Genomic DNA, 27,118 nt, shown 5'->3' on the forward strand with positions numbered 1-27,118 from the left:
AAATTAAACACATTGAAGCAAAAGCGTTCAAACTGTGAACAAAAAACAAGTATACTCTATGACAAAAATTGTTTTAGTAACTCAGTATTTTAGTAGTTTAAAGGGTTTAATATTTGTGAATTTGATCATGTAAACTTAATTTCCTTCATTTCCTTGCGAGTGCCGTCAAGATTAATCTCTGGTGCCGTGCACTTGCCGCTAGAGCCCGCCCACACGCTGTTCTGATTGGCTGGGGTTTTGAGATTGATTTGTTGCATCTTGTAGTCACGTCGCGTCTGGTGTGGACAGACAAGTTGCTTTTCGCTAGAATCTTATCGCGTCGCGTGTATTTAGGACACGGTGTTAAGCAGCGAAAAATAACTAAATATAGTAGTGAGAGGCGGCTTTATGTCTACACACTTTGGGTGTGAGCACAAAATCGGTGGGAATCCCACACCAAAATTCAAGCCCTGTAACACCAACAATATTCATCTGGAGCAAATTGAGTGAGTGAGTGAGTGAGTGAGTGAGTGAGTGAGTGAGTGAGTGAGTGAGTGAGTGAGTGAGTGAGTGATTGCGTGCGTGCGTGCGTGCGTGCGTGCGTGCGTGCGTGCGTGAGTGAGTGAGTGAGTGAGTGAGTGAGTGAGTGAGTGACTGAGTGAGTGAGTGAGTGAGTGAGTGAGTGAGTGAGTGAGTGCGAGCGAGCGGAGTGAGTGGAGGTGGATTTGTGTGTCACTCGCTGTTGGAGAGATGAGAGAGAGAGAGAAAGAGCAGCTGGTATCTGTGTGTCTACTCTGCAGGAAATTAGTATTGGAACTGTTTTTAGATATTTTAGTATCGATATGTATCGGAAAAACAATATTTTTGACACTACAATGCACTTAGTTTATTCATTCAGATGCCTTTTTTAAAGGTCTACAATTGAAAAAATGTATATATTATATATAAAATTCAACCCACCAAAGTGGCTGATAGGAGTGACTGCGTTACATGCCACTGCTGAAATACACACACTTTTGGCGGGTTGGCGGGTGTTAATGTCAAGCCCTGCCTCCCAGTATTTAAGTAATTCAATTAGTATAAATGTGCGATTAGTTGACTAATGGCTTAAATGAATGACTACTAGTCAACTAGACAAATCTTTATTCAGGACAGCCTTAGATTTAAGCATAGCTGGATATCTCCAGAACTGGAACAGCTCAAAAAACTCACCAGAGATAGAACAGAAAGATAAGAGAAATAAGCTTAAAAGGTCTCTTCCAGAACTAGACCTAATCACAAACTGGCATTGTATCTGCTCTCTAGAAAACCCATACTAGAAGTCCTCTATTTGCGTCACTCACCATTCCCACTGCATCCTGGTCAAAAGGGTTCCACTCCACATTGTCGGGATAGTGCGCTAGAACTTTAGATTTAAACGTTCTCCGCAGTGGACTCTGCTCAAAATTTTCACCTGAGATATGGAGAGAAAGAGAAAGAGAAAAGCAAAAACAAAAACAAAGATAAGCTCAGAAAGCTCTTTTTCAATAACTGTCTTTAAACCTTCATAGCAATTCAAGCAAACTAAAAAATTCACAAATATACTGTATATTTTTCTTCTGGGGGAAGAAACTGGTCGTTGCAAAAAACAGACATGAAAACAGAAATCAAACCGAGTCAAAGCCAAAAGTGCCAGAACAGTTGAAGCAGAAAAGTGTCGGAACACGCATGGAAAAACGTGCCTTGAGAATCATTCCGAGTGAAGGAGTTACAGCAGCCCACCAAGCAAACCCTTGGCAAAAGTTCACCAAGCAGTGACTGGCAAAAAGTTTGGAGTGCGAATAAGTTTCTGCTGCCGAGAGAGGAATAGGAAATGGAGTTGAAGGGGGAAAGGGCAGGAAGACAGGTGATCCCACACTACCCGACCTCGCAGCCATCTCACACATGAACAAACAGCGGTGCTGTGAAAGAAGTGCGTGGAAAGGTTAAAGGTTAGCGGGCACAGGCGGAGCTGTGGTTGATTGTGATACAAACAGGAGCATTGGAGAGCGGAGTGGGGGATGGGGTTACCTTCGTTTGCACTCGCCAACTCTCCTCTGGCACCATCTCTGAATTTAGTAGCCTGTATATACTGGCATAAAGCTACACAACAGATAAAACAGTGTAATTAATCAATCACATGAGCAGATTGAGTATTCGTTTCTCAGAGAGAACGTCATTCCTAATGGAGGACTAGGAGTGCCGCCTAAAAATAACATTTCAAAATAAAGCTTAAGACATATTTATATCTTAATTAAATGTTGCAAACCAATAATAATAAGTGAATAAATCACTTTTAATTTAATAAATAAACATACATTTAAAAACAACTTGATTTCATGTTTTTAATATTTGTCAAATGTAAAATTAAATGTATTTTTTTAATGTATTCCTGTGATCAAAGCTGTATTTTCAGCATCATTACTCCAGTCTTTAGTGTCACATGATCCTTCAGAAATCATTCTGATATGATAAAGAAACATTACCTATTATTATCAATGCTGAAAACAGTTGTGGTGCTTTACATTTTTGTGGAATCTGTGATAATTTCACTCATCTTTGATTAATAGAAAGTTTTAAATGAACAGCATGCATTAGATGTACTTATTAAATGTATTAAAACATTTATTAAACAGATATTTTGTAGCATTATAAATGTCTTCACTGTCACTTTTGGCCAATTGAATGCATCCTTGATGAATAGAAGTATTAATTTCTCTCTTTTAACTGGTAACACTTTACAATAAGGTCTCATTCACTAACATTAGTTCAGGTATTAATAACTAACACGAAAAAACATGAGAATACATTTGATGTATTTGTTCATCTTTAACGTTAGTTAATAAAAATACAGCTGTTCATTGTTTGTTCATGTTACTTCACAGGGCATTAACTAATGTTAACAAATACAACTTTTGATTTTAATAATGTATTAATAAATGTTCAAGTTGACAAACAAAGATGTGCAGGTCATTGTTAGTTTCTGGAAACTAATGAAACCTTATAGTAAAGGTTTCTATTAAATCTTAACACAAATGTTTGAATTGCATTGTTACTACAAACAAAAAAATGTTAAGCAATTATTTTAAATTATATTAAAATAAAAAAAAACAATTATTTTAAATTAAATTTTAATTATTTTAAATTGTAATAATATTTCACAATATTACTGTTTTTACTGTATTTTTGATTAAATTAATGTCGCCGTAGCGAGCAGAAGACACTTCTTTCAAAAACCTTTTTTTTTTTTTGACAGGTACTGTAGCTAAGGCAGGAGGGGGCAGAAATAAAAAGTAAAATAACAGACTTCTGAATTCTCATTATGACCTTTAAGAAAAAAAATTATTGACATCAGTGATATGTTGCATAATATGTAAAGTTAGAATTGTCTAAATTGTTTTATTCTGCCTATTGCTGTAGCGATATTAACTCTTTTCTGGTCAGAGATATACACCGTTTGTAATTGTGCTTATGTGAGGTTCTGCTCGCTGTCACACACATTAGACACAGCATGTTGAAACAACAGAGACTGAAGGCTGTCGGTGTGTGTGTGTGTGTGTGTGTGTGTGTGTGTGTGTGTGTGTGTGTATATATGTCTATATATAGGTAGGTATATATATAGGGTGATATATAGGTATATATATATATATAGTGTAGCGTCTGTGGTCTCTTACAATGAGGATCAAAGAGGAACCCAATGTTGATTGTAACAAGGGGGGATAGCTTTTAGCCGCATGTAAATTAAGAGCCACGCCACAGAGTCTGGGGGAAGTGACAACTTCGGCAGTTTTACGACCCCGTCCGAATAACACAGACCCTGATCGGGTCACACGACTCGAACCCTGTTTCCCCCCCTTTTTCATTCCCCAGACCGAAAGGCGCCAAGGCTCCTGTCAATACACAAGGACTCACACACACACACACACATACCTTATGAAGCTTTAATTAAGACTATTCTAGACTGTATACGAGGTAGCTTGGTGTGTATATGCATGCTCCTTGACTCAGGCCTACTCAGTCATGGCATAGAAACAATGTAAGCTCATTTTAAATGCTTGTATTCCTGTGTAAAATTGTATCTCTGTTTTAATATCTCCCAGCCATAAGGTGTTTGATACCTAAATATTCCTATTTCTTTGACTTACTCAATGATGCACAAAATGGGATTGTGAAATGTATCATTAATATGTTTAGCCGACTTGGGAGTAAAACCATACAAAATCAACACCCCTTTACGACACCTCAGGAACATGCAAAATAGGCCATAAAATGAGACAAAGAGAACTTTTCCCGCTACCGAATTCACCCTCTGGATTGGGTGAATTAGCCAGAAGGGGGCGTGGATTAATTCTCTTAAAAGATCAGTGGAGACCACAATCTTCCCTCTTGACTTCTCTCTTCGCTTCTGAAACTTCTTCCCGGTTTGACTTCTGAAACTCTCCTCTGAACTCTTCTCTTCTGGAAACTCCTCTTCAACAATCCTTTGTTCCTCGTTCCATCAACTTAAGCCACAGGCTTCTTCAGGAGGTAGACCCGAAGCGCCGCTAAAGGAAAACTACGTCACCTCCCGACCTCGGAGAGAACTACCTGAGACGCAGAAATATATACACACACACACAAGCGAGAAGCCAAAACGAAACCAAAAGAAATGCAAGTATTCTTCTTCTTATAAAATTTAAACTGCTGTAAAGAAGGTGTGTATTGTCCCGTTGGGACAAGCTCCGTGAAGGTCGTAGTTGTTGAACTGAAGGAAAGCTGTGTTTTTACCTCTAAATGCTTTGTAGCCTACCATCTCTCTCTCATCTCTCTCTCTCTCTCTCATCTCTCTCTTTTATCTCTCTCTAATTTCAGTCTATTCATTATTCTCTTTTATGTATTCTTTCGTTAATACCTACATGTCTACTTTCTTGATGCATATTTAGTGTGTACTCTCTGTGTGAATCGTAGTGTTATTTTTAGTCTGTGTTTATTAAACCTCCAGAAAGACATTTAATGAGTTGGGTCTGTTGTTCTCCCACATACACAAAGTCAATGAAACTTGCGATCTAAGTTACCTAACTGCTTATGCTACTATGTTAGTAAAGTAAACTGTATGACCATTTGAAATATTGAACTTGTCCTGATCAGTAAAGTTAATGTTTCTTATGCGCTCGTAAAGCAGTGATCCCTTATGGAGAATTGAGTTGAAAAGTCTATTACTAATTTGGTGGACGAACTTAGTAGGATAATTTCAAGCAATTTCATAAAGGGTTACTTGTATTTAATTAAACAATTTTCCCTATCGGAAAATTTTTAATACGTAATGAATGACTGGCAAATTATATTCATAAATTTATGAATATTGAATATTAAACCCCTTTTGAGTTAATTATTCCCCGAGACATTAAACTCATAAGTAAGTCATTGTTGTTACATATTTTATGGTGGAGAATGCGGGCAAGTTTCAAACGTTTGTGTATGTGTGAATGATATTCGTATTCTATTCATTGTGTATTTTTGGAGTATTAATAACCTGCACGCGCGTTTTTGTTTCGTTTTGTTTTGGTGTTGTTTTGTGAATTGAACGGTACGCGCAAGGCGAACCCAAGCATAAACAGATGCTGAGAAATGTTGAAGTAGCCGGATTATGTTAATGAAAATATGAACGGTACAAAAATCCAATTTTGAAACGAAAAACTCTACAGCCGTAGGCACAATAGGGTTATCCGCGTGATTTCCAAACGAATGTATTGTAGAAAATCCATACATTTGACTCGAGCAATATATTATGTGTTCCATCAAAATAATGAGATTTTGATGATGTCTGTAGACACGTACGTTGCGTTATCCCGCTTGATCTGAACTACAAAAAGTTTCTATCTGTGCGGAAGATTGGGACAGGACGAGACTCTCCTGTACAATATAAGGGGCCTCAGAATAATTATTATATCGTTAAGATAAACGATAACTCCTGGTTTAAGTCTGGCTTAGCTAACCAAAGACTTGAGACCTAAAACATTTGAATCAGAGATGCTGAAAACCGTCAGCCATATTGATAAATGTCTATTGGAGTCCATGTAAAATGCGTGAATAGGCAGACGGAAAATTCCTGCATTCACCCGTCTTGTTACGCGTGCATCTAGAGCACCAGTCATTTGTAAATGATTTGCAAGAGCCAGTAAAGCGCAGAACGCCAGGGCGACCCAGAAATTGCAACGCCGCTTGCAAACCGCCAGAGGGCGACTCAAGAATTGCAACGCCGCTTGCAAAACGCGAAGGCGACTCAGAAATTGCAACGCCGCTTGCAAACCGCCAGAGGGCGACTCAAGAATTGCAACGCCGCTTGCAGCACGCCGGAGGGCGACTCTAGAACCAGACAAAGCCATCTGGTGAGCATTTCCGCCTAACTAACTCTAGTCTAGGGCGGGCGCAATAGCGCCATCGTGTGGATAAATTCGGATAGTTTCACTCTCCGTTATTTGATTCTGCCTTAACAAAATAAGTTTGAGCCTATAAATTGTTTATTGCTTACTGTTGTACACAGTTTCATTTATACAATTTTTCTAGCAACAACCAAATCTCCTTTCTCGCTGATTAAACACCCTTATTCGAATTTGAAGTTTAAAAAGAAACATAACTTCCTCTAACCCAAAGTGAAATTAGGTTTAAGTCACAGACAGTCCAATTGGAAGGAAGGACGCCACCGTGTGGCTATACCCTGTTAAGTCAGCGCAACACTTAATCCCTACGCCCTTCCTGATTAATTCTTTTATTTGGATAACTCCCATTTAGAGATTAATCGTTATAGGGTAGGATTTTTGATTGGCTTTCTTTTATTTGATTTTCCTTACAGGCTTAGTTAAATTTCATTTAAACTTGCTTTGAATTTAATTTGAATTAAGTTGAGCTTCTAATTTTTATTTTTATCTCATTTGTTTTTAATTTAATTTATAATTTTATTTTAATTTTTAATTTTCAATTTTTAATCTTAATTTTTAATTTTAATTAATTTTTTAATTAAAAATTATTATTATAAAATTTTTTTTTTTTATTATTATTATTAAATTTTTTTTTTTTCTCTCTCTGCAAAAGTTTTCTTTTCCCCTCCCATCGGGAACAAAGCTCAGTCTGGTAATCACAAACAGTATCAAAGGTGCTTTTTGTTTTATCACTACTTGACAGAAACTTTTGCCTTTTTGCTAAATTGCTCTTGATATTTAAACTTCCACTTCCTTCTCACCTACAATCAAAAGGCCTTTGATCCGGTGAACAGGGGAGCTTTTAATTCATTTTAATTCCACCTGTTTACCCTCTTTGTGTATCCATTGTAGGGCTCACGCGTCCGAGGTGCATTGAGAATCGTCACAGGCTGGTCTCCGGAGGGGGGGGTGGCCCGACCGACGTAACCGACACCGGCTGTGTGTGAGTCTCGGTTTCTTGTATCTCTGTCCGCGGCTGCGGCACGCAGTGGCGACATCAGCAATTCGACACTCCAAAGAAGTCAACCAGTCCAGCTCACGCACGCAAGGCAATCTCTGGGACTAATCCCTAAACCGGGGCCTGAGCGGGGCCACTCTTGAAAAAGAGGGTTCTGGGGACGTTCCGATTTTGCTGCGCGGGCTGGCGGTTGATGGACTGGTGTGTCGGGTTGTGTTTAAAGTCATAAGCTGTTTGAGTGGGCGCAACGCGACACAGAGTGGCAGGGGACCGGGGACACGGCAGTGGGTGTTTGGAAGCGTTTGAAAGGCCAACCACACCGCTGGGTTTCCACTTGAGCAACCTCAATTCACCCCGGATGAGCTAAATGGGACAACCCATAGTACAAGCCGAATTTTGGTATATCTTGAGCATTTAGCCTGTTAATTTCCCTAACACTCCCGGCGCGCACGCTGACATTCCTTTCATTACAGACCAATTCATCTTGTGTTTGTTTCCACTGTGCTCTTTCCTATCCTCACTGTTGGACTATCACGTTTGTGTTTCTTTCAGTTCACCAAGAGACCCCAAGGAGAATTAGATAGTCCCGGGACGACCGAGCAGCAGTTCACCAAGTGACAACCAGGGCTACCGCCCACCTAATTGTCTGAATTGTCTAATTATCTAACTGTCTACATCAGTTAGCCAAAATTCCCAGCTATCCATACGATAGCCCGTTAGCTTAGAACAAGCTTGCAGTGGCTCTCTCTCTGTGTGTGTGTGTGTGTGCTGTGTTTCTCTCGTTCGCAGTAATGTCCCGTGCCCCCAGCCCTGCCGTCCCGTGGGACCGCCTAACGACATGGCTGGAAGCGCTAACGGCCACCAGTCAAGGAAGTCTGGGGCAGCTGAACCAGGGACAACTGGACACAGAGCTAGACCAGCTGATGACACACGACCCCACGCAGAGCTACTCCAACAAGGAAGTGGCCAAGATCCTCGGAAGCCTCGCCCACGTCCTCATCGCACAGGCACGGCTAAGCGAAGGGAGCTACGCCAACCTGGAACAGGAGGAAGCAACGCTAAAGCTTCAAGCCGAGGAGGCCCGGAGAGACCAAGCCCTCACCCAGCTTCGTCTAGATCAGCTTCTGGACACAGAGAAAGATGACGAAACAGACAAAGAACAAAGAAATGAAATAGAAAGACTTCAAGAGACCCTGGAGGAGCTCCGTCATGACACCGACCGACGAATACAGTCAGAGAAAGACGCCAGAAAAAACCTCGACGAAAAGCTTCGGCGTGGCGAAGCCCTCCTGGAGAGAGCCCATGATGAACTTAAAGACAGAGACATTAACGCTAAAGTCTGTGCAAAACATTTGCAGTCGGCACAAGCCGAGATCGACGAGCTCATCCAGCAAAGACACGAGCTCAAAGATGAACTTGACATGGTGCACAGAGAACTGAGACAATCATATAAAGTGCAACGTGACCGGAAGGGGGAAACACACAACACAGAGTTTCCCCTGACCGATTACTCCGCACCTTTGCACCAAGAAGCAAGAACTATGAAGGGGGATGACAGCCCCCTGTGTAAAAGATCACCTGCCAGTCTCCACGAATCCCCGTCAGCAGCAGAGGAAAGGACGCCCTTCCAGGAAGTCAAGGTCGACAGCCACAAAGCCTCAAAGAACCTTGACAAGCTGGCCAGAAATATTCCTACCTTCAGCCCAGACCCGGCAGGAGGACACGACATCCACGCATACTTAAAAGACATAGACTTTTACTTGCAAACTGTCGCTCACGCGAACAACTGGGACAGACTGTACCTGCTCAGGGCCACGTCTAATCGGGACGTACGCAGCTTTCTGGATCGACAACCAGAGGCCATCAAAGCGGACTACTGGCATCTACGACAAGCTCTAATTCGTGAGTACTCCGATCCCGAGTCAGACCAGGGGCTCATCACTGCCATGGAACTCAAGCAAGCCCGACTCGAGACCTCACAGAACTTTTATAACAGACTGCGACGTGCTTACTTCGGGGCACGTAACGACCCAGGCATGGAGGAGGACATCAACTTCAAAACTCTTTTCCTCCGAAACCTGCACCCCACCATCAGTCACCACCTGGGGGTGCTGGCGTGCCCGCGCAGGATGGACATGCAACAGTTAAGAGACTTGGCTCACAAAGCTTATGTCAAACAGAAAACCATTTCTGAAAAGACTGTAAAACAGCCCACCATCTGCCCTGTCTCTGAGCACCACCCAGAGCTAACCCTAGAGGGCGCCCAACAGAGCCACAGTTACCGACCCGTCAACAGAGAGTCCAAACCACTCCACGCCAGCAGAGGGCAGCGTAGTCATAATGGCGACCGGCCACGGTACCAGAGCGATCGCTCTGAAAGATCCTGGGAACCGCCTCGCCCCTTTCACAACCAAAAGGGGGTGGGCACCTGGGAAGCTGGCCGACAACCCAGACGGAGCCGAAACGAACCTCCGGGTCCACCCAGCCCAGAAAGCCAGCGACGAGGCCACCCTCGACGGGACAATGGCAGGCCCAGACCTGAACCCACGTCTGGCAAAGAAAGTGCAGCTGCTTCTGAGGTTACAGAGCTCTTAAAAACCCTGAAAGAGTTCCTCCGACAGAAACCTCACAAGGAAGACAAGAAGGACGGACCAGGCACAGCATGACTAGACATGATACCTGAAATCAACCTGCCTGACCCTCCTGCAACTGAATCATCCACCCTGAACACTGTTCCCCAACCACAGACTAATGAACTAACTTTTGCACCCCCACACGTCAGCAGCACACCCACACGACAGCTGACAGCAACAGCCTCTAATCAAGACAGTATCATGGGGCAGCCCAGCGTACCAGAAAGCGCTGTTTTGATTATTTGCACGCATAATGAGACACTTGACACATATCCAGACGGCTTATCAAGCAACACACAGGTCCCCACACCAAGACTCCTGGGAAACCTAATCGAGAAGGGGATGGCTCGAAAACTCTATCTGACTATCACTATGGAAAGGGAATTTAAGCTCGAAGCCCTAGTTGACACTGGCTCCGACCTCACGCTTATATCCGCCCAACTGTTTGAAAGACTCAGATTTGAAGCACTGAGGCAAAATCGCACCCTTAACCTTCACACTTGTAAGCTAAATGTGCAGTCGTATAGCCAAAACGACATCCAGCTCAAGCACGTAGCTTCCATCCACCTGACAATTGGACCAATGAGCCTGATACATCCCGTCTATGTCTCCCCTATGAACGCTTATCCTTTCCTCATCGGAAAAGACCTGCTGGACCGCTTCGAACCTGTACTGGACTTCAAACAGCTGAAAGTCTGGGCTCAAGTGCGTGACCCTCTGCCCCTTCAGACACACACATCGTCTGAGCAAGACTGTCAAGTCACAGAGGTCACGGGAACTCCCGCAGAGCCAGACTGCCAGGTCACAAAGGTCACGGGACCCCCTGCAGCACACTGTGACAACCCAGCCTCAGCCCCAAAGCCAAGTGCAAGTTCGCTACTCTGCACATTTCAGCTAACCAAAGACTCTGATGCCTTCTGCCCCCGGGTCATGAATGACCTACAGCTGAATGACATCACCACCACAAACATTATTCTCGCACTATGGGCCGATAACTCAGCCATTAGTCTCTCACTGTTCAAGTCACTCAGTGAAAAGGCACCACACACTCTTTACGCCAGCAAGCGCACCCGCTTTCCTTTGAACTCATACCCCTCCTCTATGGAGTCCGCCAAAGGAGTCTGTGCGTTACACCTGAAATGGAACCACAGGTGCCTTACCCATTATTTTCTGGTCCTGCCGGACCCGCCCCACGATGTTTACATCGGAGCAGACATTCTGATTCGCCTCCAGGCTCATGTGGACGTATGTAACGAAATGGTATGGGCTCCATTAACGTCACAGCCACCCTTTCCCATCAGCCTTGACAATCTCATGTCGGGACAGACCATCCCTGAAGTCTGCACGCTTGTCAGTGAACAAGGAACTGCAATACCAGCATACACCAAAGGGGTCGCTGTGCGGCTCAACATGCGATGTGGTCAAACCTTAAACCACACGCTTAGTTCCTTCCAACCCTCACCCGAATGTGTGGAACTCGGACTCACACTTGAAGCCACACCCCTCACTGAAGTGTCATCTCGTATTGTTTACATCCTGTTCAACAACTGCACAGCAATTGACATCAACATCCCAAAAGCCTTTCGACTGGGATGGCTAATCAGCAATGACTTTCATGACTTTGAACTTGTGTTACCCATCATTGGGCCCATTCCGCCCGCACTGATACCAGCAGAATGTACAGACAACACCCTGTTCACTGTACCCTTCAAGTTCATCGCCATAACATCTGTCATGCCGGCGGCCAAAGATCAGGTCTGCCGGACGGAGCTGACAGAGGACAGTCACCTTGTAATATACACAGTCTCCCAACAGCCTGTCATGGAAACGGATGAACTAGCTGCACCCCTCCATACCAAACTGCCTGATGACACCCAGGTGGAGGAACCGTACCCCGGTTTTGAGTCTCAAGTGCAACAAATTCTACGAGACGCTAACGCGCTCCAAAATGAGACAGAACGTCAGGGACTCAGACGAGTCCTCTATAAGTTTAAAGAATCCTTTGCCAAAGACTCATTAGACTGCGGGCTCACAAACCTCCACACGGTGCGCATCCCAACACAACCTGGTGCGCCTCCCACGTTTGTCAAGCAGTACAAGATCCCAATCGCTTCATACGAACCAGTGCAGAAGATTATCGAGTCCATGCTCGACAAAGGTGTCATCCGTCCATGTAACAGCACCTACTCCGCCCCAATTTGGCCCGTGCTCAAACCCAACGGCACTTGGCGCCCAACAATAGACTATCGGAGATTGAATCAACAGGTGCCGCTGTCAAGGTGGCCAATGACTCAGTTGGAACAAGAAATACCCCGAATAAGGGGGGCCACAATCTTCTCTACACTTGATGTGGCCTCTGGATTCTGGACCATCCCAGTGCATCCAGAAGATCAACACAAGCTGGCCTTCACGTTTGGCAACCGACAATTCACCTTCAACAGGTGCCCGTTCGGATATGCTAACTCACCAGCTGAGTTCAACATCTTCCTTAACAAAGCCTGCCCGGATGCCAGAGTAAGAGGCAACTTAATCTACGTAGACGACGTTCTCATGAAGAGCGCCACGGTGGACGACCACCTGAAAGAAATAGACTATATTTTGAACCAATTATCCGCAGCCGGTGCCAAGATTGCCCTCCACAAGGGACAATGGTGCCGAACCAAGGTCAACTACGTTGGCCTGCTCATCGGATCCCAAGGCATTGAACCTCAATCTAACCGAATTCATGCCATTCAAAACATCAAGCCCCCTACTAATGTTTCTAAGCTACGCAGTTTTCTTGGGGTATGCAATTACTCCCGACAATTCATCGAGAACTATTCAGACATTGCCAGACCGCTCACAGCCCTGCTAAAGAAAGACTCACCGTTTGTCTGGACCGAAGCTCAGGAACATGCCATGGCAGCACTAAAAAGACATTTATGCACAGCCCCATGCCTTGCTTACCCAGATCCACAGAAGGAATTCTACCTGGAAGCCGGGTTTTCCGACCACTGTCTTAGTGCTGGCCTTTATCAACGACATGACCAAGACAAAAAGGTGGTCGCATATGCCAGCAAAACGCTCCTCCCACCGGAGTGCAAGTTCTCGGACTGTGAAAAAGCTCTGTTCTGCACGGTGTGGGCCATACAGCGGTTCTCCAACTACATTGGGGCGCAGAAGGTTATCATAGAGACTTGCCACCAGCCCGTAATGTTCCTCAATAGCCAACGCATCCGAGATGGCGTAGTCACTAATTCACGTATCGCCACATGGCTGATGGCCCTCCAAGGCCGCAACGTTGAGGCACGATATGCACAGAACCACAAGTCTGCGCTGGGTAATGGCCTGGCTGCATGCCAGAACTGCTCTGATGACACGCCTACAGCTGCCGCTGATGAACAAGAACCCCAACAACAACAACTCACCTGTCACAGGTACTTTGAACTGAACGCGTGCCAAGACATGCCCACGGCCTACGTCGATGGGTGCTCCTACAACCACGACGGCACCCTCAAAGCAGGTGCAGGTGTGCTATGGGTGAACGATCAGCCGTGCCCACCACGACACTTCATGCTGGGCCCCCAGTCATCGCAATATGCAGAAATAGCAGCCATTCTCATAGCCTGTCAGATCGCGTCAGCCCATAACTTCAAAGAACTACTCATCTGTTCAGACTCTAACTACGCCAGGCTCAGTTTCATTTGCCACCTTCCAACCTGGAAACAAAATGGTTTCAAGACCGCTAACAACAAGCCAGTCAAGCACCAACACCTGTTCCAGGAATGTGACAACATCACAAGTACACATGAACTGACGGTGTACTGGAAAAAGGTCAAAGGCCATTCGAAACTACCCGGCCCCGACAAAGACTTAAATGACCAGACCGATGCCCTCGCAAAGATGGGCGCACTACACGGCGAGATGTGGGAACCTCCAAACCCCACACCCAGCCCCGCCGTGGCAGTGCTAACCCGCAGCAAACGACCAGCACCCGCCACGATGGCCGCCGCACAGTCACTGGCGCTCACGCCGCAGATTTCACACAACGACATCGCGGAAATGCAAGCCTCTGACACGGCAATTAAGACAATTTTCGACCACCTCTCTGACCCCTCCAACCACCCTATCTCTGACTCTGACCTCTCTGAGGATTCAAGCCTCAAGCAACTATACAACTCCAAACACATGATGCGTATACAGGACGACATTCTGTGGTTTGCACCCGATGGCAGCACAACGCCACGGCTTGTGGTGCCACGATCGCAAAGGGGGGTGATGCTAATGTACGCCCACGACACACCATGTGCAGGACACCACGGCACCAGAGCCACGTATGATACACTGAAACAGGTGGCATATTGGCCCGGCATGCAGCAAGATGTTGCGGAGTACGTCAGAGAGTGTCTGGTTTGCTGTCAGTTCCAACCGGCAAACCCGAACCACAGAGCCCCACTGCAACGCAGAGGAATCACGTTTCCGTGGTCAGACCTACAAATCGACTGGGTAGGACCCCTGCCCAGGTCCACAAGAGGCAACAAGTACTTTCTTACAGTGGTGTGCCAGTTTACCAAGTGGGTGGAGTGTCTACCAGCACCCAACGACACAGCCCAGACCACAGCATACCTCCTGTTAAACCACGTTTTCTCACGGTTCGGATTGCCACTGAAAGTCAACTCAGACAGAGGCACCCATTTTACTGCCGAGATCATGCAACAAATCTGGAAATGCCTGGGGATACAGGCTAGACTGCACGTCAGTTACCATCCAATCGCATCAGGGCAAGTTGAAAGATCGAATCGCACAGTAGTCGCCATGCTGAGAAAGTACGTGTCCGCTAACCAAAAAGACTGGGATATGAAACTCCCCCTCGTGCTGATGGCCCTCAGAGCCACCCCGCAGGAATCAACACGGGTATCCCCTTTTGAACTCATGACTGGGCGGCAGATGACTCTGCCACTACACCTGCTGTACCAACCCGGCGACTCCAACCTGGTCACCGCGTACACCACATTCCAGTACCTCGATGAGCTCCATAGACATTTAAAAACAACTTTTGCCTTTGCTCAGCAACACTTGCAAAAGAGCGCTGAAGGTCAGAAAGCCTATTATGACCGCAAAGCCTCACACCAAGAACTGGAGGTGGGCAACAAGGTCTGGTATTACAACTTCAACCCGCCACCTTTGACAGGCTCCCGACGATTGTCAAAGAAATTTCTGCCCCACTGGACGGGACCCCATGAGATTATGAACAAACTCTCTCCCGTCGCATATCAGATTCAGCTAAACCAGGGACAAAGAGAACCAGTTCTCAAATGGGTTCACAGGAACCAGATCAAGAGACATGTGGCCACTAACAGAGAAAGACAGTTAGGGGCCAATGCAAGCTGAACACAACCGCCGTCCCCGAAACGAGAAGACTGTCCCACCCACCTGGGACAAATCTCACTGACACACACTCTCTCTTTCTCTCTCTCCCTCTCTCTCTCTCTCTCTCTCTCTTGCCTGTAACAGGATGCCACTGTGGATCCTGCTCCTGTGCCTCCAGACAATCAGAGGCCAGCCACCACCAGACATCATCACACCGGGTCCAGCCTCGGGCATCGTACTGAGAGAGCAACCTGGACTTCTGATCACCAACTGCCGAACCCACACTCAGAAGGTGTATGTCCGACTTGACCCCCGCAACGTCTACAACGCACACTACCCCCGTGCAGTAGCCCAGTACAGCTGGGCCGGTGCTCGCTGGACAGAGGACTCTCTCCGCCACGCCGATGCTGATGTCACGCACATGCTAAAACAACTAGAGAAGATGACCGTCACCCAGGCAGAATTAGGTGGACACAACCGCCGCCCCAAACGGTTCCTGGGAGCGCTGCTCGGAGCCGCTGCCGCCGTCGGAACTCTGTTTAACATTGGTATGTCCAGTGTCAACGCAGTGAACATCGCCACAGTAAGACGACATGTGGCTGAAATCCAAACTGAACTTCCACAGCTCAAAGAGCAACTCACCACACAGAGTGCCGCTCTACAGACTATCGGCAAGACGTTGAGAGGAACTGTGGTAATTCTAAACACCCACAGTGTCCTGTTGAACCAGACCGTGAACTCCATGAAACAGTTATTCACCGTCTTCCAAAATGACTTTGCCCAAACACAGCTAGTTACCGCCTTAATGACGGACATGTTACGGGAAATAAGCTCGTCCATCGACAGCTTAGCCATGGGTAGAATCCCACCGTACCTGATACCCTTAAGCCTGGTGCAAAACGTGTTGGCATCTGCGATCAACGCACCCACTGACCCGCTGCAGATACACCTAGCCTACTCATTGGGAAGCGCCATTCCCCTGTATGTGGATCCCGAGCAGAAAGAAATGGGTTTCCTCCTTAATTTACCCATCATCGAGTCGAGCCGAATCTACCGACTCAAAGACATTATTAATGTAGGCTTTTGGAAAGGTAACACCCACCTCAAGGTGCGCACTCCTCAGGTAGTCGCGTACCATGACAGCGACACACAGCTGTACCTAGCCCCAAACCTACACATGTGTACCCTGACCAAAGACATTCATTATCTCTGCCCAAGCAAACCTTTCCTCCGAGACAACACGGAGGGAATCTGCGGGTTGCAACCTATGCTCTGCAATACCCGCTGCCCCACCGACGCAACGCCTCGTACCCTAGTCACCGAGACGCAAGCAGAGATCGTAGGTGACAGGTGGCTCGTCAACACTCCCGTGTGCACCGCCACACTGATCTACGACCAACACGACACTGCGACTCGTATCAACCTGCTGGATCAGAGCATGTGGGTCCAGGTACCACGAGGAGCCATCCTCCACCTGGACGACTTGGCCTTGTACCACCTCCCGAGCGAAGAATACCAGTCGGAACTGGAAATCCCCGCCTTCTTCAAGGACCACAACTTCACCCTCGCTCCCGAGTTAGAATTGTGGATTGAGAAAGGGGGGCCCCAGCTCATTGACATTGCTCCCCTCGATACAGCCCTCCAAGCATTGTCCCGAATACCCATCCTGAATAACTCTCCTGTGGTCCAAACCTGGACCGCAGCTGACACTGCGCTATGTGTCTCTATGATCTTCGGCAATACCCTAACCCTGGGCATCGCTTTCCTCCTGTACAGAAAATTCAACCAGATGAGAACCTCCACAGCCAAGCTCACAACGGCCGTGTCCGGGGGTCTCCGATGGAAACCCCGGAGGGAAATTACAACGCCCGGAGCAGAGACGGACCTCATCGAGCTGGCGCCCCAGCCGTAACAAACACCTGCTCCCGACTGCCCGACTCACCTACCATCCATCCATCGTGATGGGAGGCTGTCCGAGAATAACCTCAGAAACCGAAGGCTGAAGAAAAACAACAATTAAGAAACCACTAGCCACTTGACCCTCATGATCCACCTGTCATCCGACCAAAACGATAACTGTCATCCGACGATGTCATACGGACTTCGTCAGATGAAAAGGGGGAACTGTAGCGTCTGTGGTCTCTTACAATGAGGATCAAAGAGGAACCCAATGTTGATTGTAACAAGGGGGGATAGCTTTTAGCCGCATGTAAATTAAGAGCCACGCCACAGAGTCTGGGGGAAGTGACAACTTCGGCAGTTTTACGACCCCGTCCGAATAACACAGACCCTGATCGGGTCACACGACTCGAACCCTGTTTCCCCCCCTTTTTCATTCCCCAGACCGAAAGGCGCCAAGGCTCCTGTCAATACACAAGGACTCACACACACACACACACATTCCTTATGAAGCTTTAATTAAGACTATTCTAGACTGTATACGAGGTAGCTTGGTGTGTATATGCATGCTCCTTGACTCAGGCCTACTCAGTCATGGCATAGAAACAATGTAAGCTCATTTTAAATGCTTGTATTCCTGTGTAAAATTGTATCTCTGTTTTAATATCTCCCAGCCATAAGGTGTTTGATACCTAAATATTCCTATTTCTTTGACTTACTCAATGATGCACAAAATGGGATTGTGAAATGTATCATTAATATGTTTAGCCGACTTGGGAGTAAAACCATACAAAATCAACACCCCTTTACGACACCTCAGGAACATGCAAAATAGGCCATAAAATGAGACAAAGAGAACTTTTCCCGCTACCGAATTCACCCTCTGGATTGGGTGAATTAGCCAGAAGGGGGCGTGGATTAATTCTCTTAAAAGATCAGTGGAGACCACAATCTTCCCTCTTGACTTCTCTCTTCGCTTCTGAAACTTCTTCCCGGTTTGACTTCTGAAACTCTCCTCTGAACTCTTCTCTTCTGGAAACTCCTCTTCAACAATCCTTTGTTCCTCGTTCCATCAACTTAAGCCACAGGCTTCTTCAGGAGGTAGACCCGAAGCGCCGCTAAAGGAAAACTACGTCACCTCCCGACCTCGGAGAGAACTACCTGAGACGCAGAAATATATACACACACACACAAGCGAGAAGCCAAAACGAAACCAAAAGAAATGCAAGTATTCTTCTTCTTATAAAATTTAAACTGCTGTAAAGAAGGTGTGTATTGTCCCGTTGGGACAAGCTCCGTGAAGGTCGTAGTTGTTGAACTGAAGGAAAGCTGTGTTTTTACCTCTAAATGCTTTGTAGCCTACCATCTCTCTCTCATCTCTCTCTCTCTCTCTCATCTCTCTCTTTTATCTCTCTCTAATTTCAGTCTATTCATTATTCTCTTTTATGTATTCTTTCGTTAATACCTACATGTCTACTTTCTTGATGCATATTTAGTGTGTACTCTCTGTGTGAATCGTAGTGTTATTTTTAGTCTGTGTTTATTAAACCTCCAGAAAGACATTTAATGAGTTGGGTCTGTTGTTCTCCCACATACACAAAGTCAATGAAACTTGCGATCTAAGTTACCTAACTGCTTATGCTACTATGTTAGTAAAGTAAACTGTATGACCATTTGAAATATTGAACTTGTCCTGATCAGTAAAGTTAATGTTTCTTATGCGCTCGTAAAGCAGTGATCCCTTATGGAGAATTGAGTTGAAAAGTCTATTACTAATTTGGTGGACGAACTTAGTAGGATAATTTCAAGCAATTTCATAAAGGGTTACTTGTATTTAATTAAACAATTTTCCCTATCGGAAAATTTTTAATACGTAATGAATGACTGGCAAATTATATTCATAAATTTATGAATATTGAATATTAAACCCCTTTTGAGTTAATTATTCCCCGAGACATTAAACTCATAAGTAAGTCATTGTTGTTACAATAGGAATATTGAAGCGGCAGTGGATTTCAGCATCCCCCTTTCAATATAAAACAATCTAATGATAACATTGGAGACAAAAATTGCTTAAATGTAATGAATTTAATAATCATGCAAGGTTGTCGGCAATCTTGAAATGTCATTTAATATGCCTGGCTGTTAAAATTGTCATTGAAATGAGTGCAATGTGGGATTCCTTAAATAAGGACACCTGTTGAAGGTCAAAAACAGTTGAGGGTCTTTTTTGTTAAGTAACTTAACAAAAATAAAGTAACTGCGACCTGGTAATCCCTACGTTATGGGGACAAAATGTCCCCACAAAGATGGCAATGTCCGAAATCCTTGTCCTTGTGGGGACATTTTTAGGTCCCCATGAGGAAAACATCTTATAAATCACACAGAAGGAGTTTTTTTGAGAAAGTAAAAATGCAGAATGTTTCCTGTGATGGGTAGGTTTAGGGGCAGGGGCAGTGTAGGGGGATAAGATGTGTGTGTGCATGAATGTCACCGGTGTTTTCCTCACGTCTGCTGCCCACACACTAAAACTCTTGAGCTTCCATATCAGGGACAATTTAAGATCTGTTAACCTGCCTTAGACAATGAATGAACACAGCCTTGATACAACAAGAAAAGACGTGTCTCTGAAGGATATTTCCCTGAGGAATGTGTTCAGGTTTGAGCGGAGGGCAAGAACGTGTTTATTTGTCACAGATCTTCAGAGACGGCGTGTGTTTGGGGAGTTGATAGATGTGTGGCCTTTAAAGGACGAGCAACAAATCAGATCCGGTAGTTTTAAGGGTCAGAAATAAGGCCAGGAATGTGTGGAATTAAACAACACAAACACAAAGGGGCTTCTGGGCTGTTTAAACACTGTCCGCTTCAAACTAACAGGAACCACCTTTTTCTCTTTGCACTTGACATCTGTATAATATCTGTAAAAGGCATAAATATGATAGAGTAAGAGATAGTGTTCAAACCCTTAAGGAAACATTATATAATGTGCCATGTGAAGCAAACACCAAGGCTGATGTTAAAAGCTTTATGTGTGGATAGTCAAATGATTCAATTAATAAAACATTATTTAGCTTTTAACTCCCACTACATGAAATAGCAAAGAGAAAAAGCATTTATCTTAAAAATAAATAAAACAAACTCTTCTTCTAAGTGAAATAACAGATTCTTGCACATTTGTTATTAATTATGACCTTCACGAAGAAATGATTGACCTCAGTTATTATGAGGATGCTATTAAGTATCTGCTTTCAGAAGACCCAAACAAGATGTTTTCCTGCTGAATGAAGGGTAAGATTTAATGTGAAAGCTGTTTGACATTTATGTAAGAATAATAGATGATGGACCAGTAATTTATAGAAAATTCGAAGTATATTTGAAGTGGTAATATGGGCATCCTAAAATTCGCATTTAACCCTTAAATGCATACCTCGGGTCTTTAGCGACCCAGGACATCATTCACTACCCTCCTCCCCTCATTCATTTTTTTAAAGTTAGATATCAACCTTCTTAGTATTCTCTCAATCAATTAATTATAAACAATATAACAAGAAAAAAATAATAATGATGAAGTGATGTTTCACTCTTAGTTACCGCAGACAGAAAACAAAAGAATAGAAAGAATCATCAGCAAAACTTGATATATTTTTCAAGTATTGATACTGAACGCAGTCAAATATTAGTGTCACTGTCACTTGATGGTGGATCGGGTGAAGAAGATGTTGAAAATGATTGTTTTGAGAATATGAAATCGGGAATATGACTCAAATGCTGAATGTACTTTGACGGGGACAGTGATGATGGTATAAAACATCTTTTTAGAAGACATCAAAATATGCTTTATTTTATTCTTCTGTAATTGTTACTCCAATATCAGTAGAGTTTTATATTACGGCAAAAGGTAGAGATTCATCCGTGTCAGATTTAGATCTGGGTCGCTAAAGATCTGAATATTTAATAATGACTGGCGAAACTATCCTGCATTTAAGAGTGAAACCCATTTCTAACCCATTTATGGACTCAAAAAGGTGTAGTATATGTTTTGGAATAAAATTTGAGCATAATTATAGGGAGAATTCGAGTAAGATGAAAGTCTTTTAATTTTTCTTGCCGAATATCTATTTTTCCAATGTAAAAAATCTTAAAATGTAGAAAATCCTGTGTCACTCAAAATTCTGGATTGTAATATTCTGGCATTAACTGAAGCCAATTTAATAATAAATAAATAAATCAACATTACTGAACAGTTATTTGTACAGTTTACTACCATTTATCTAAGACACCTCATAAAAAGTATGTAAATGGCAACCATAACATATTTCATTTGTTAATAATCATTTTAAAAGCATACCTAGCTCAAAATAATCATATGAAGCTCTGATTCTGAATTAATCTATTTCACTTAACCAAAATACTGTGATCACCAGTATCCATCCATGTCCACGTAGAACTCACTATCACACCAGAATCATTGCACATCTCCTCTGCATTTTGGTAGGGTGAGGCATCATTTTGGTTGAGGAAAAGGTTGTTTTAATTCCTCTAATGTAAGAGCCTTATATTAATATATCTGGGCTAGGTGCCACAGGTGGAAGAGGTGATGGACTATCCCATTTTTCTTATCCCGGACGAGCCCCCAGATCTGTCCCCATGTTCTTTCTAATAACCTAAACTTGAATTGAGAGGCTGTGCCACACACAGAGGTGGGGAGAGTGGAGAAAAGCCGCTGATGATGAATGAAAAGACTTTGTCATGGTTCATCTGCCTTGTTAATTCTCTGCCAGCACCTCACACATGATTTGTTTCAGTCATGGGACTGTCAGCACAAAAGGCCCGAGTTTAACGGAGGCTGAGCTAAATGGCGATGAAGCCAATGAAAAACTAAACGCTCATCATTTTGTCAACAGTGAACAAGCTTTAGATATTATGAACTGCAAACAGATCAATAAGGCCAAGGTGAAAAGCAAACAAAATAAACTGCAGAAATACAGGAGCACAAGGGGCGGCATTCAAACACAACAAACACCAGCGCCCCACATATAGCCACAATGGTACGGCGGATCAACCTTTTGACTTTTAAAGTTCTTATTTTTTTATCTATAAACAATCTACTGCTGATCAGTCAGTTTAAAAAAATTAAGTGATTCATCTCTTTAGAAATGTTTCCATTAAATGACTCCTGTAACAATGCTTTGGTACTTTTACAAAGAGCATCAGAGCCATAAAAAAGAAACCATGAAATGATGCAGAGGGGAAAACACACAAGTAAAAAGACCAAGTGGTTTTCGGAAAGGTCAGTGTGTTAGAAAACAAACCAGACCTTATTTCTTACTGCATTTGGGGAAAAGCAGAAAGATGCCAAAGCAACCACATTAAAATAAGTAGTTCAACAAACCATTCAGTCATGCATTAAAGTGTTTTGGCTATTGAAAGCTACAATTGCTCCCATTTTTCTGTCTGGCCCAATTTTACCTGCCCTACAAATATTTAATAAAAATAGTCAGCATGAAAGAGAAGTTGCGATCATCTTTTCTTCCCTATTGTGCTGTACAGTAGAGCATCTTCTCGAATGGGAAAACATTTTTTTAGGGTGCGACGTTATTCAGTCCATCAGATAATTGGATTATTGTCGTTATTTTGATTAAAGATTAAAAGGGAACATTCTTTCTTTGTTTTAAAATGATGCATCAATCAATCAAACAATTGAATATTCCATAAAAATAATAAGATCTGTCCCTTTAGATTTTATGGTGACTATAACTATAGTTTTGTTTTTATTATTGAACAAAAAAATGCTTTTAATTTGCTATAAATGTAGAAGAAAGCTGTACTATAACATGCTTTTTGCTTCATATTACACAAACTGATTTTATGGTTCTAGGCTAAGAGGGAAGAAATAAACCTTATCTTCTAAAGTACTTCTGTTCGGTGGCTGAAAGCTTTGCGTCTGTTGGCCAGAGAACTGCCAGAGGCCATGAGCCTGATGTGAATGCATGAGCTCTGTGAGGAGGAGGATGTGTTAGTTATGCCCACTGTAGACAGGGAAGACAGCATTAATATATCTGAACCAGCAGCGACGGGCCCTGAAGTACCAGCAGTAACCGATAGCATGGTTTTAAAGGCATAGAGGTGTGACTGGAAATCTACACAGCTGCAGGGATAAGAAACACACGAAACCTCAATAGAGTTCTATTTTTGTAAGCCAAAACCCAGAAACAAGTAAGCATTTGCCGCCGGCAAAATGGGCTTTCAATAAAGCCCATGCTGTAGCAAAGTGAATTTTTTATTTAATTTAAATCAGTGGTACCTGACTAGAGAACACAAAGAAAAAAGGCTGCTGTCTTCCCTTTTGCCAAATAGGTACACTGTTAAATGATGTGTTTGTCTGTTTATAACAGCCACCAAGAAAAAGGCTGAAAAAAACAGGTGGTGGTCCTGCACCCCCACAATATAATAGCAGCAACTCCTTCATTCCTGATAGACTAAATGAGCTTTCAATTCTCTTACTACACTGTAAAATTATTTGTTGCTGCATTATATTAAGTATAATCCAAATGGGTAGTACAGTAATTTCAACTGTTTGTGAAAGTGAACATTTTTAGTTGATATAAAATATGTTGCCATGAGTTATTCATCACATTTTATTTTAATTTTGAACAGTGTATATGAAAAATTCAACACCCATAATGCACTGGGAAATGGGCATGTTGCCGTCCAAGGCCACATCCACCAGTCTTCTGTGGATACGCTAAACGTCAAATGCCGCCTTGCTTTTAATACCTCTTAGCAAACTTTTAATCATAATGGTGTTGACTTGTATTGTTCTTTGGGTCCAAGAATTAAAAAATGTAATGTTCAGCGGTAGTGAGATAATTCTGGTTTCCAGCGAAGGATCCTGTAGGCAGCGACTAAAGGATGCAGTCCCTCGACCTCAATGTTGCAGTCGCCTGGATGACCATGAACATGTTGTTTTAGGCCAAACACAGGTGGAAAAAAACGGAAAGAAACCGCTGTTCTGTCAGTTCTGCCAAACATCCCATAGCAAAACAGGTAAGAAGCTGTTGCCATATAGCCGCTCTGGAGAAAATGTTGATGTTATCCAGCTAATTTCAAATATCATATAGTGTCAAAACGGGCAGATTGGTAATATAGTTTAAATTTAAGTGTTCAGTTCAATTTAAGATGAAGCATAGTGATGGTGACGTTGAAGTGAAAGTCGTTTCATTCATTTATAGCCTTATTATAACTCATTTAAATTTTATTTAGGTTTCAAAAGTCATAAAAGTTGTGTTCATTTGTGAAGATTAGGCTATCATGATGAACAAAATGTGTAACAGAGTCAGAGTCTTATTTTCTACAATGATCAAAACTCCAATAGAAAAAACCTATTGGGATAATTGTTGTTTATTATTATTTATTTATTTTTGACTAAGGAACCAGAGGAATATAATGGGAATTTAAGAATGGCAGATGGATTATGCATCACTTGTACGCCTCTGGTAATGAATAATTGGACTGGGGTTTATGTGATGACACAATGTTGATCCTTGCAGCACAATGCCGTCGGATGAACAAGGAGCAGAGAGAGAGAGAGAGAGAGAGAGAGAGAGAGAGAGAGAGAGAGAGAGAGAGAGAGAGAGAGAGAGAGAGAGAGAGAGAGAGAGAGAGAGAGAGAGAGAGAGAGAGAGAGAGAGAGAGAGAGAGAGAGAGAGAGAGAGAGAGAGAGAGAGAAGAGAGAGAGAGAGAGAGAGAGAGAGAGAGAGAGAGAGAGAGATGAGTCACTCTCATACCTGTCAAGTATCCCGTTTTGGCCGGGAAAGTCCTGTATTTTACCCTTCTTTCCCGCGCTGTCCTCCCGTTTTAGATTTTCCAGTAAATCTCCTGTATTTTAACCTGCATTATTAAAAAATAATGATAAGCGATAAGTCTATCTGCAGTAGCCTACACTGGCCGTCATCGCGAGGTTAGTGTGTGAGGTCAGATGACGAGTGACAACGCGGGAAAAAAACTAAAAACAAAACAGAGACGGATGACGGACGTAATGATAGAGACGGAAGGCACTCCTGCCAAAAAACAAAACCCTCATGTCAATACCGTGATCAATGGGACAGCGAATTTCATTTTCTGAAGAGGAGCAGGTGGAGGACAGTCACGCGTTTTGTAAGTTTTGTAACTGCGACTTCAGCATCTCACATCCGCATCATGTGCGACAGCGGAAGATCTTTTAAAGTGACAGTAACCACTTATAATGACAATGAAAAGAACAAAAGTAATTGCTCACTAAATATGCTCTGCTCTTGACTAAATAACTTCAGTATCTTTAATAAGGATCAACCTATATATAATTCAAAACTTATACAGTGCAAACTGATAGGAATTTTTCTATATTTCCTACTTGTTAAGTTGTTATACAGGTAGGAAGAGCACAGGTACAAATGAAATGTATTATTATGGGTTTATGTAATATATGTAATTCCCCACCAAATCTCTCCCGGATTTTGATACCCAAATATTGACAGGTATGGTCACTCTTAAAATTAAAGGTTCAATGGGGATCTATATTTGACTGAATTTTAAAGTACACTTTATGCCAAAAAAGGTTCTATATAATGAGAAATGTCTTAAATAATTGCATAATACTTTCATGTTTAGTGGTTTTTCAATTGTTTTATAGTGATAAAGTATGTTTACGAGCTTCATGAAATTTCATTCAAAATTAATAAAACAAAATGAACTGATTAAAAACAAATCCATCAAACAAACCTCTAAAGGTTCTATGAATTGCCCTTTTAAACTTCTATTTAGAACTTTTTCTTCTAAGAGTGAGTCTACATCTATGTGTGAGCAAAGAAAGGGGAATAAAAAGAGCAAACTAATTTCAGAGGAGTAACAGATGGCAGATGACGTTTTCCTATAAAAATTCACTGCGGAAACAAACGACTCCAAACAGCTGAGAGCAGCCCACATATACAGGCTCTTCACCCCCGCATGTCTGAAACACACTCAAAGATGCCTTTTATTCCAATTTTGCGCATAAGTTAAATTTGCAACTTGTGACAGAACCCTAGCTAGTGTTTTCCTTTTTGATCGCACATTTTAATAGGTGACTAGCTAATGTACTTGCATCAAAAAACAATAACTGTTAAGTTGAATTATTTCTTGTGTTGATGATCTATTGCTAAACACTTGTTTTGTTTGGTGGCATGAATAGGTTTAAGGGTGTGTTAAAATTAAATTAATTTTGTCCATATTTGAAGCTCAAACGTGCTCCGTAACACGAGAATGAACCTCATTGGTTCCAACGCGTCAAGCAAACATGCTTGAGCTTCCGTTTACCAAAACTGATGTGTGAGTTGATGAATGTTTATGTTCATATAAATTCAATCTGTTCATCATATAAAGCGATCGAGTCTCTTCAGTAAATTTGGATTAAACCGGTCAATTCATATGGATTAGTTTTACGATCTCTTAATGAACTTTTAAAGCGTCAAATGGTATCTGTGTAGCTGTCAATGGAGGAACAGAAACCACTCAGATTTCATCTTCATTTGTTTTCTGAAGATGAACAAAAGTTTGGGTTTGGAACGACACGAGGGTGAGTAAATGACAGAATTTTCATTTTTTGGGAGGACTATCCCTTTAAGGGGCAGGGAAAGGGTCAATTATCAACAGAAATGTAATTACAGCTGAAATTGCATGAAGGTATTTTTAAAATATAAGAGTACAAGTGTAGTCGTGGTATTTAATTGTAGGAGGATGAATCAAGAGCATTGGCACAGTGGAGGGTGCTGGAGCTGTACTCTTATATGTACTCATGAAGAGATCAG

General features: G+C 43.0%; 1 protein-coding gene across 5 annotated transcripts in view; it reads right to left on the minus strand.

Annotated features, from left to right (window-relative positions):
- Positions 1 to 27,118, minus strand: part of dennd5a (DENN/MADD domain containing 5A) — a 99,518-nt gene that overhangs the window by 54,275 nt on the left and 18,125 nt on the right. For 3 of the 5 annotated variants that reach the window (XM_067457273.1, XM_067457600.1, XM_067457357.1), the window contains exons 2-3: positions 2,029 to 2,100; positions 1,323 to 1,432 (exon numbers count right to left, since the gene is read on the minus strand). In XM_067457273.1, the coding sequence (XP_067313374.1) occupies positions 1,323 to 1,432; positions 2,029 to 2,100 (182 nt within the window). The remainder of the gene's footprint in view (positions 1 to 1,322; positions 1,433 to 2,028; positions 2,101 to 27,118) is intronic. The other 2 variants (XM_067457513.1, XM_067457433.1) reach the window with 1 other exon arrangement.

Source organism: Pseudorasbora parva, chromosome 1, assembly GCF_024679245.1.
Source record: "Pseudorasbora parva isolate DD20220531a chromosome 1, ASM2467924v1, whole genome shotgun sequence".
NCBI lineage: Eukaryota > Metazoa > Chordata > Actinopteri > Cypriniformes > Gobionidae > Pseudorasbora > Pseudorasbora parva.